Source organism: Homalodisca vitripennis, chromosome 8, assembly GCF_021130785.1.
Source record: "Homalodisca vitripennis isolate AUS2020 chromosome 8, UT_GWSS_2.1, whole genome shotgun sequence".
In the NCBI taxonomy this organism is placed as follows: domain Eukaryota; kingdom Metazoa; phylum Arthropoda; class Insecta; order Hemiptera; family Cicadellidae; genus Homalodisca; species Homalodisca vitripennis.
Window position 1 is genome coordinate 13,670,879 of NC_060214.1, and position 12,552 is coordinate 13,683,430.

A 12,552-nucleotide genomic window follows, 5' to 3' on the forward strand; every position below is an offset into this window, starting at 1 on the left:
AGCAAATGGATAAAATTATCAGTTAGATTAACTGTATTTCTAAAATTTTATTTTTTAATTCATTGCTATATAACATGGTAACAGTGTAGTGATATGTGTTATACCAGTTTCAGACAAACCACTATAATTTGTTTCTACATGAGTTGTGATTTCTCACCATCAGTTAGAGCCTGTCCAAGGTCAAAGTGACAGAAAGAACATAGAACATATTAGACAGTGGCGGATTTCCTTTTAGGCACGATAGGCAACTGGCCTAGGGGCAGCAGGGTCTAAAGGGGGGCCGCAAAACCCAAAAATAGAAAAAAAGATTTTCCTTCCAGTACATAAGTACTGTTTGTTATTCATTAAATAAAAACGAGCAGTTTGTTCAATGGTACAGTTGACTAGACTCCTCCCGATTTACCGCGAGCGTTAGTCATTAATGTACCAGAGCAAGAAATGTTAACTTTTGAGTTAAGCTGATACAAATTGTTGGGGGCCATTGGACCAACGAAATGAAAGGAAATTATAATTTAAAGCTTACCCAAAGAGCACCTATCAAAAATTACAGATTGTGACTTTTCTCAAATCTTAAGCGTTTGTGTATTCAGATATAAAAACAACGCGTTATATGCCAACAAGAGTATGCTGTTTTACGGCTGCACGAAAAAATGGACCAATTTACAAAATGAGGGAATTGGCTGATGTATTCACAACTCTGCAGGTTGTTTTTATTGTGGTTCCCTTGTACCCTATGTTTCACAATGAATTAATATTAATTGTGACAATGCTTTTACAAATGGATTTAATGAGTTCGGAAGATATGTAAGGCCCCGCTTTCACAACTTGAAAAAAGTTCAGTCATAGAAAAATAACACCCTTTTCTTTGTGTTAAGAGAGAGAAGATGTTCTTGGTAAAAATTGATTCTTGAAAATTGAATCCTGGCCGAATTTACCAAATTCGGCGCCGACCTAGGCCTACAGGACCAAAGAGCGCCCCCCCCCAGAGGACTCTGATTACTCTGACGTAAGAAGAAATCCAGTAAATTTCTTAATTTACGTAATTTTGATGAAAAGATAATACTACAATATTGCGTAGTATACATATATATTTAATGATATATATAGAATATATATATATATATTATAGCCTATCTTGGATAATATATATAATTAAGGTGTGTTTTGGAATAAAATAAAAGCAATGAACCAATGGAATTAGTCAAACGTCGCCACCCCGGACCTAGTTGTGACCTTGGCCACCCCGCCCCCGCCGAGCGCCAACACCACCCGGCCCGCCGACTTTTTTCTTTTGTGTACCCTTAAATTTATGCGCCCCCTAAAATTTTTGCGCACTAGGCTGGCCTAGTGGGCCTATAGGGAAATGCGGCGACTGATTTGCATCAAACAGAACATGAAAGAAGATGGACTACTGGCGTAAAGTTTTATCACGTGTTTATCTCACGTCTATTTAAAAGTGCCTTGGGTCTCGGGGATCTTGGCCTTTCGGGGTTCTAAGTATGATAGTGTTTGGTTCTTTAACAAAATGGGAACTTCTTGGGAATTACTAGAGGGTTGTAGATGGGTATGACGAATTTTTTTAAATGCACATCTTCAAACGCCCATGGCAAAATCCTCGGAAACAGGAAAAGTGACGTTACTTGTCAACAACGATATGCAATGAATTGTCTGGAAATAATGCATTAAAAAATGGTTTCAACCATCGTTCGAGGGAGTTAAATTAAGCAATATAATTTTATTTATCAGTTATTGATTTCTACACCCAATATTAAACTCATCACGATCAGTTTAACATTTATTGTTCGTTACATTTTAGATTGATGGGTGTCCAATAGAACGATTTTTAAGCTTTACCTGAATAGACGATCACACTGGTGCCAGAATGGGAAAGAAGTTGTTTTGAACATGTTGGCTTCCACTAAAAATACCTTTTAGATGAATATGAGAGGCCAGTCGTATGACAATGCCGCGAATATGTCTGGTTCAGTACTCAGGACTTCACATCACGAAATCAAAGGCCACAATTCAACTTTGCGGGAATTCACTTCCATGTTCCGCTCATTTCATTGAATTAGTAGGACACATGCAGCTTAGCTCTTGCCTTCAAGCAACCAAAGTTATTTATGTTTATAACATAGAAACCTTGTTTGTTTTCTTTAGAGCATCAACCTTCAAGTTGGGTTGACAATTGAAAACCTGATAAAGGACAGCGATAGGTAAAACAAAATGCTTTTACTAAGAGACTTTAATACTACAAGTGTTGGTTAGCCAAGTGTGAATGCTTCAAGAGCTTTAATCTGTTAACTGCTGGGAGTTTCATGGCAGCACTTGAAAAAAAATTAGCGGAGAAACCCACAAGAAAAAACCAGAATGTAGAGTTGCAGCTGAGGGTCTATTGCAATCTCGTTTTGGCAAAGTGTATAGCCAATACTAACCCAACATAGTTGTTGCTATAGTAGTAGGTAGTTTGGAATTGATATCCTTGAACGTTTCAACGCTGCTAAGTAAAACCATGCAAATGCACAAGTGCTGACTTGGGAAATGGTTTGTTAATCTGATATAAATCACCTTTTAAAGATTATGTACAGGACCCTTAGAGAGAGATATGATTACTATGAACAGAAGGGTTTGAATTAATAAAAACGTGAGGTTAGCTAACTACGAGGAAGATACGGGAAAGGTGAAGGAAGAGGAAATAGCATGGTTCAGACGAAGACGAATTAAATGGCACTGATAAATGTGTTACCGAGTAGCTTTCATGGACGACAAAACATGATTGGAAATACATTTTTATATTGTTATTGACAATTATAACCCAGGGAATTAGGAACAAACACGGTCAAAAATTTATTTTGATCAAAATGAGGTTTTTAGGTGTTTTGTTATAATATGGACAAAACTAAATGATTGAAGAAATTCGTCAAATAAGAGATATTGTTGTGGTTTGGTTGAATTAAAGAGTTCCTCAGATCTCACATCTGAACTTGGGGGAAGAACTGTTTCCATTTTGAAAGCGTTTGTGGAAGAAAGATGAAGGTATAGTAAGATAATCGCCAAAAGAACATCAGTTTACCTGCCTACTATTTAAAATTTTATCGGGGAGAACACAACTGACAACACTCTACCCAAACATTGATACTGCACTAAAAATCTTATGATGCATGATGTCTTCAAAATGCATCGGGTTGGACGAACGGTTGTCATTCAGCATTCTCAAACGTAGTGACGATTACCTACGCAACTCAACCACTGGACACCAGGGGTCCAGGCCTAGTTGGGTTTTTCTGCGAAATGCTGAAATGTTGAATTGAACTGAAGTTTTTGATGATATTGTAGACGAGTTTGCTGCATTAAAGGCTAGAAAAAGTTGATTTGTAAGGAAATATATAATACATAAAACTATTCATGTAATCAATGTATTAAGTTACTAAATATGATTTGAATACTATAAAGTGTACAAAGCCACTAACCAACCTTTTTTATTTTGTTGTAAGTTCTGTTTTTTTAGGTAGGGGGGCCGCAAGTTAACATGTGCCTATGGGGCCGCTAGGTCAAAATCCGCCCACTGATATTAGACACAATATACTCTAAAACTGTTTCTCCAAGAACAACCATTACACCAAATAAATTATTTTTTCTAGTACATTATAAGGCAGTCAAGGATTATGCACCTTACAAAACTCATTTTGAGTACCCATGCCACCAAAAAAAAAAATGTGGGAGCTTAAACACAAGCTACCAATGTCGCGTTTACAAATATCTAGGTAGATTTTGTGACTCAACTGAAGTATTTTAAAAACTTATTTTCAGTGGATTATTATGAACATGTACTCAATATCCGAAAAAAAACCATTTGAGATGCAAAAAATGTTTTTTGAATTTTTATAAGCATTACAGAATGCTTTTTTCTCTAGGTTCATAAATAATGGAGCTGTATATTTTGTGAAAGTTAGAACGGCCGCTATATTGAAACAAAATGGAATATCAAACTCGTAAACAAACTTAGCCATGATATTTATAAAATTAAGTTTTGTACCAAGATTGAAATAGTTTGGGCTTTTTTGGGTCAGTTATCATTTTATAAATACAAATAAACTTATGAATGGGGGTGGTTTTGGGCTCGGAGGATCATGTTTGGTTAAGTTATGCAGAAATTTTCAGTTAAGTGCTACAATTAGCAAAACTGCAATAGGCTGATTTTATAAACTTAATCTACATAAAAAATGCCAAATCCTTTTCAAATCCTGGAAGCAATAGATATTTTACTTGTAAATAAAGTTATACAAATAAACAAAAATATCCGTTTCCATAACCTTAAAACAATTTTAAAAGCTAAAACCATAGTAATTATTTATTGTAATCTCTCCTTATTCCAGATTTAGAAATAAATTGTAAAGGAAAAGGTGTGGTTCAATTTTATTTGGCACAAACATCTTGTTAAAATTTTACCTTGACAGAACATGTCATCCAGTCAGCATGTTCTAACATGTTCGATGCGCTCTGATGCAGACAAACTGATAGATGAGTGGCACCCCAGCATGAAGCAGAACATCTGGGAGTTGAGTGGACTGCTGGAAGGAGACATCATGGAACCCCACAGTGAGATGTCCGAGCGTAACGCAGCGATAGACGAGACTCTGCGTTGGCCTGATGGTGAGGTTCCGTACCACATCAGCAGTGACTTTGGTGAGTAATTATTTTGAGACTACATCAGTTGATTATTACTCTCACTCAATTAAATTATCTTAACCTGTATTGTGGATACACTATTTTTTACTGCACTCGTGTAAGAAAATTTACATAGGATTTAACTTTAATTTAACAATAAAAATGCCTTCTAAGTTACTTACCGTCCGAACAGATAAGGTAACACAACTTAGCTATGGTAGGAAGGGTTGTTATAAATGAATCAATTTTGCAATATATGAGGATAACGTTTGGTCTTTTTATGAGTTAGCCTTTGTCTTCATTGTCTTTGTCTTCGAGTTAGCCTGGTTATGTATTTACATTGCTTTTCTTGAAATTTTTAAACTGCCACCATTTTGAATCCAGTGAATAAAAAAAGTTATACAACTTGACAAGTTAGGTTATACTAAGTATGCTAAACTTAGGTTTCTATATATCCTAGAGTTCTAATTAATTACCTGATGTATGGATCAATTAATGGAACATTAATAATTTTTCATTTCATAATAATAATAATAATAATAATAAATTCGTTTATTTGTCGTAAAACATGTTACATGCATTGACAAAGTCTAATTCAGCTACAGACTAAGTAGCATTGTCTCTAAATAATATTTAATAAGTATAATACATAGGGCATAGCATGGGCTCAGCGGCTCTTGCTCCTCCCCCAAATTTTGAAAGACATTAAAACTGCACCCAGTAGTTTGTTTTAAGCTCAACACGTTTATGAGATCTTAAAGCGTGGGATACAATTTTCCCGGGAGGATTCTTGAACCCCTATTTTTGAAGATTATTTTATACTTCTTAAACAATCCAGCCATCCCTCAGAAATAATGTTCTATATTTACTGGGACACCACCATACTACTCCATTTTAAAAATAAAGTAACTGTAAGGGTAAACATCTAATTTTACCAAATCCTTACAATCTTGTCAATCAAATGTTTTGTAAGTATGGGCTTAACAAATATTCTTTGTTTGAAGTTTATTTTTGACGATGGAAGGATTGTGAAGGAAACAGAATTTTACCGGACATTTGCTATCGTTCAGTGAAACAAAAAGTTCATATTAGCGTTACTGATTTTTTGTTTCACTGTTTTTTTCAATATACTGTCTTCTTTATTGATACAGAATGAAAGTAATTACTTGACAATATTTACTTACCTGATACCATTTCTAGTCTCTGGTAATGTTGGTATGATTGCATTGATCATATGTTCAAGTGGCTGAAGTTATGTTAACAAATTTAATCTTTACACTTCAAAGTGTTTGTTGCCAAAGACTTTCAATGATGGGATTTCATTACTGATTAAAGTACTTACTAAAGTAAAAGTAACAATAAAATAAAGAATAAAAATTATGGTGAATTTCATTATTCAAATTATTGTAAGTTAAAGGCGAAAATAGTTCTTTTTTAAATGATAATAAACCTGTTTTTTATATTATTGATTTTTGGCTTATCATTATCTCAAAGGAAGTCATGCCTTGGTAATTCTAGTATACATAATCATCTTCCATATTATCATAATTCTTTATGGCAATGATGACTGATGCTCAATTAATATACAGTATTGATGATTCAGAGTTGTCAGGTATTATTTAGAGTATATAGGATATATCCATAATTTATTTGATATATTTCTACATTACTCTTATTTGGATTTATATTAGTAGGTATGGGCTTGAAGCAAAAATTTGAAAGAAAAATTATTTATTACAAAATCCAACATAAGTACAAAGTAAATATTAACAAATAAAGTAAAGGTAACAAATTTAAGTTAAACCCGTGTTCTTCAAAATTATAGTCATTCGTATCATGTTCAAGTTCAAGCCATATATTGTGAATCAATTCTTGGTATTCTTGTCTACAGTTCTTGGAATACTTGCATCAAGTATGTCTTTCTTGAAACCAGGATTGAAGACTCTTCCTCAGCTTCCTGATAGTTTAGTTTGGACAGCTATTGAAGAATACAGGTCCAGCATGATACGTAGGTTGTTTCAGATAGCTGCTGATGAATTTTTCTGTTGAACCACCCCAGACCACAATCCTATACAGCTTCCAAATAGATCCAAGATAAGCCATTACTCTGGCTTATCAATTCTTATATTCCAGTCGACAACCTAAGTTGAGGAAACCAAGTCTGCAGCCTGACCCTTATAATCTCCTTAATGAACAAAATTTGTCCTGAATAGTCATTCAGCAGATAGCAATTTTCTTTTAAATCCACTGGAAGATGAAGGATAACCCAGTTTTTCTCCTTGTTTGATGCCGTCACCATAAAAATGAGAGAGTAATATGTAAAACTGGTAACAGGTATGCAATTTTTTGACCTGAACAAACCCCCACAAACCAAGTTTTGTGCAAATCCATTTGTAAATAACTGAAAACCCCATTTTCCACCATTTAGTGGCTGCCACCTTTGAACGACGATAAATAGCGCCAAAATGTTACTTTCGTTATTCCCTTTTCAATGATGTGTCACAAATGTGCATTGTGATTTGGAAATTTTTAGTTGGGGTGCACCCTCCAAGGGAGTCAAAATATAGGTCTCATTAACCTACAAAGATCGCCAAATTTTTTCATCCAATATGTTAAATCATCCATAAATGGATGGCCCCTGACTTATAGATGTCTATTTATAATTAGATGTGCCTAGAACTGAGAAAAATATAGAGCAGTAAAAATTTTCTTTCGTGTTTTTGCAGATTAGAGGCGATCTTAAAATTTAAGTTTTTGGCTTCTACTTGTTTGTATGCAATCTTTACATAACCATGATCTACATTATTTACAATTTTACATTTAGCAAAATTGTTATGTGTTAATCTTAGTACGGTATACATCTTCAACTAAAAACCACATGTATCTCTGATTTGGATAACAATTTAAACCTATCAACTTACAATTAATTATTAAAATTCAGTTAATTATATATGCTTATTTTCATAACTAATCCAATTCAACAGAAACAAAAATCTATATATTAAAGAATGATTTAATATTTATATATACTAAGTGATACAGCTATTATGTTTAAGTCAGCTCAAGAAGTAATATGTATATATTTTGGAGAAAAGCAAAGATATTGGTGGTTGATTTATTGTGCTTTGGCAAAACAGTTCATTATGCTTCATTCTGAATTACTCATCCTAAGCGAAATACCTGCTCATGGATGTATGCTTCACAGAAATTTTTGGCTGAACCCAGAAAGTACTTTAAGTAATTACCACATATTTAATTTTTTAACTTAAAAAATATCCTTAAAAGTTAAGATTTAAACAATTGTGACTCCATTTTTCTGCATTGAATACTTGATGGAAGTCCCAGGGTTTTAATACAAGACGTTTTTATTTCATTATTTAAAAACACATACTCAGAAACTTTTGTTGAGGGGGGAAGGAGAGGCTGATCTCCTTTTAAACCTTATTCTGCCCGTCCTCATGGGCCACTGGACTGTGCGAGGATCTTATAAAACAGGGGGAAGAGTCGATACAGTACCAGGTTGATAGGTACTGATAAAAAGTGCTACGATCACAGACAGGATTTGAACCTTCACTATCTCTAGCTCAGATCCAAAGTCCGACATCTTAGTCCGCTCGGCCATCGGCACTTCCAAACATATAGGTTTTGCAAATAAGTTGTAATTAAGTTTTTAGTTCATAGTATAAATAGTTTTATTATACTTTACAACCAATGTCAATAATTTGTTATCACACATTTAATGTTGTGACAGAGGTAATTAAATTTTTTCACTGGTACAAACAAATTATAATAATTCAAATTAATGACACAAAACTTTTGGATCAGACGAGAACGAAAAGAGTATTATACGGGGAGCAATGGATGAGTATCACGACAAGTCCTGCATTCGCTTCCGACCCTTCAAACGAGGAGACCCAGACTACATCACGATACGTGGAGATGCGCCAGGCTGTTGGTCGTACGTAGGCCGGCGCAGTGGTGGTCAAGTTGTCAATCTACAAGGGCGCTGCGTACAGCACGGAGTGGCCCTACACGAGCTTCTCCACGCACTCGGCTTCTACCACCAACAGAGCGCCAGCGACAGAGACGACTTCGTCAAGATACATTGGCAGAACATCAGGCCAAGTACGCTCGACTAACACCGCACGCCCTCCTTAAACATTACAGAACTAATGACTAACATTTGCTTAAAGACTAACAAAAAGTACTAAATGGTCATCCTTATTAGGTAAATGTCAGGGTAACTTCTAGCAGTAAATATTTGAGTGAAAATCAAGTTCCACCAAAACATACAAATTAATCCCATAGTAAACTTTTAAAAATTAAGTTGATGAATAAATTTAATTTGTACAAAAACTCATAAGAAATAAATTAAATTAACTGGTATGAAGCTGAATAAAAGTTGTAAAATATTTGATCAGCTGTACTTTTTAAATTACAAATTGTGGTTAAATTAACATATTTAAGCAAAAATAATATTATTCTTAATAGGTAACTCAATTTTTTTAAAGAGGAGTTTAAATAATTAAAATAAATATTAAAAGTTATAATCCACAATTAAAATATTACAATTTAAATATGTCTAATTAAAAAACGTATGGTAAACTTATTAGTAGTTACAAACATTTATAATCTGTTGGATGATCAAATTTTAAAAATAACAATACTATAAAAATATATTTCATAGTTTTCAATATTTAAAATAACAAATAGATTTTTTGTTCCCTTGCCCGCATGAAGACTCAACCAGATGATGGACAAGAAGACGTTGATGATGTTCTCTGTGCAGGAACGAGATCCAACTTCAAGAAGTATAGTTCGTTCCGAGTGACCGACTATGGGGTCCCATATGACTACGGCAGCATCATGCACTACAGCTCGCACGCTTTCTCCCGCAACGGCAAACCCACCATCACCCCTCTTGTGAGTCTGCGATAGTGGCTACGGCAAAACTTGCAGCTGTGTGGAAACTCGAAAGAAGTGTCCGAGAAATCATACACCTCTGTTGGGAAAATAATGTTTACACTATTCATAAGAAAACTCTCTTAAACTTATGTATTTATACAATTTTTTGCAATGACAAGCATTAAGCAATTATTAAAATACTGCAAATATTTAATTAATTCAATATGGTATTAGACTTTAAGTGATGGATTACACAACTTTTATAAAGCATCAAGAAAAAATTAATTTATTGGCAAAAAGAATTAACAACCTCTGTCACAACACTGCCAAAAACCAAATTTTAGAAATATTTAATTTTATGTCTAACCATAAATTATGAACAATTAATTTACAATATTATTTTTAGTATTGTAAGACTGTTAATATTAATAAAATGTAACTTAAGGAGTACGGCTTGTTTTTGGCACTTTTCGAGAGAATGTGATAACAAATTAAATTCTACATATGTATCTTTTACTTCTTAAGGTATTTTAAATTAAATACACACTTGGGTTTATTTAAATAAAAATGTCTTGCCTTTATTAAAAAAATTATCTAGTAAAATATACTATGTGAACATTTTACGTTTTAAATTATGAATTGTGACCAGATATTATTTTTCTGTTCATCCGAAACTTCTGAAATATTGTTAATACTGTAGTATTTACTCATATTACTTTTCCTTAAAATTTATGCCAACACTAATTTTGTGTTAATATTGAGTTTAGCTAGTTCACCTTCCTCTTAGTGTAGTGTGTGAAAAATGACGCGGTTACAGACTTGACTCCTGGAATCTGGAGTCACGCTCATCTGAAGAGATAAGATAAAGTTAGTGACGAAGGAATCTAGGTGTAATCTAATTGTGCACCTGATGAGACAATGAGAATACCTCTTCACCTAGATTACTCTGTATTTTGTGGTCAGGATGTCTCTGTTAAAACGATGTAAGGAGTTCATTTTGAGTTTCTTCGTTGCCGACTTTTTTTAGATCTCTTCAGATGAACATGAATCCAGATGTCAATTCTGTGACAGCATCAGTTTTAGTCAATAGTCAAATAGTCAAACTACTTTATTCTGTAATATGTACAAGGTACAAAGAATAGCGTCACTACAATGAAACTAAATATTAATATTAATTTTAAAATATAAGTAAAAAAATACAATCGTAACATCTTAACAATTTATCTTCAATTCTTCTTTAAATGAATTAATTGGTTTTTGTATTGAAATATTCCTCACAAGAATATAGAGACAAATTAGTTAAATAATCTTTGACTTCTTTTTTAAATTTTAACAGATTTGTTTCCATTACAAATTTTGTTGGTAAATTATGTAGATATCTAACACCTCTGTAATATGTTTTCTTTTTGTAAAATTCAAGATTGTGTTGATCGACATGTCTATTAAAACGGGTATTATATGTATGTTTATTGGTTTGTAGTATCGGATCAAAAAATTGTTTTACATAAATTATTGATTCAAATATGTATAAACCATATACTGTCAGAATTCCAAGTTCAGAAAAAATATGGTTTAACAGAATCTGTATATCTTAAATTTTTCATGATTCTCAAAGATTTTTTTTGTAGGACCAAAAGCCTATCTAAATTACTTATTGTTGTTGCTCCATAAATGCTTATTCCGTAAGCTAAATGTGAATGGATCAAAGAGAAATATATTAATTTAAGTGTATGTAAATTACTAATTTTTGCCATTTGTCGCAGTGCATATAGACCAGTAGACATCTTCTTAGTAACATGATCTACATGTTTATCCCAAGCTAAATTTTTATCTATTATAAGTCCTAAAAACTTTGTGTGGTCTACTTATTTTCAACGTGTTTTCAACACTGCACTAAGAGGAAGGTGATCTGGAGCTAAACTCAACATTCCACAAATTTTGTATCTGAACGTTTTTACTTTCATTTCAGACCAATCTATTAATACCCTTTTAAATTAACTTTCTTCTCGTTGTGTGCAGCAAACGGGGGCGTCGATCGGGCAGAGATTCGGACTAAGCGACGCGGACACAAAAAAGCTCAACGTGATGTACGGATGTGACGGACGACATCAGACCTCCCCCTCGCACTCACACCTCTCCCTGGACACGACATGGACCCCCAGCTTCGACACATTTTGGGATAGACCCTTCTATTACTATTAATGGTTACCTGTTGTTTTTGTTAAGTTATCTAACCTGTTAAGTTTTAAATGCTTTTACTAATATTTGTGTGGTTCTTCACCCAATTCTTGACTCATTGGACTGAAATATTATGACTGGTCCTTTGTCGCCAAATGTGATGTTGGTTAATTTTGGGAACTAAGAGTGATGGTGGGGTTTTCTCACCATTATCTCTAAGACTTTAATCCCAATAGGCTTTTAAATCTATAATTTGAGATGATTACAAAAGTAGACACCATGAATCTTACATTTAAATTGTCATGGACAATATCTCCGAATTCTAAAAGAAACCAGGAAATTAACAATGCAAATATTTTATTTATAGAACGGATACTCACAATTAGTTACGAACTTGAATAATTTATGTATTCTGTGTTCTAATCCCACCTGAAATTATTTCAAGTGTAAGAAAGGTTTAAGAATAAAATTAGATCCATTGACATTAACTTTTTATTACATTTCATTATAAAATGTACTGTACAAATTCATCTATATCATAAACAAATAAAATGTATATCTATATAAAACCTTACTATAAAGTAAAACCTTATTGATACATTTAAAAAGGACTGTCTTATAACATAATTCTATGTTAAAAACAATAACAATTTTTAAAGTTCAATAGATGCTAAAATAATTTTACAGGATTTTAAAAATGTTTAATTTAGAAACATAATGTGAAATATTATATTAAATTAACTGTTATTTAGCAACAAATTAAATATTTTACAAACAGTTAATAAATTATTTACAGATTTA

At 33.1% G+C, this 12,552-nt stretch overlaps 1 protein-coding gene across 1 annotated transcript in view; it reads left to right on the forward strand.

The window, feature by feature from the left end:
• The window catches only part of LOC124367323 (low choriolytic enzyme-like), a 33,754-nt gene extending 21,917 nt beyond the window's left edge, over positions 1-11,837 (forward strand). Inside the window, exons 2-5 of the mRNA XM_046824053.1 lie at positions 4,510-4,686; positions 8,494-8,793; positions 9,458-9,591; positions 11,593-11,837. Of these exons, the coding sequence (XP_046680009.1) occupies positions 4,510-4,686; positions 8,494-8,793; positions 9,458-9,591; positions 11,593-11,775 (794 nt within the window). The 3' untranslated portion in view covers positions 11,776-11,837. The remainder of the gene's footprint in view (positions 1-4,509; positions 4,687-8,493; positions 8,794-9,457; positions 9,592-11,592) is intronic.
• The last annotated feature ends 715 nt before the right edge of the window (positions 11,838-12,552 follow it).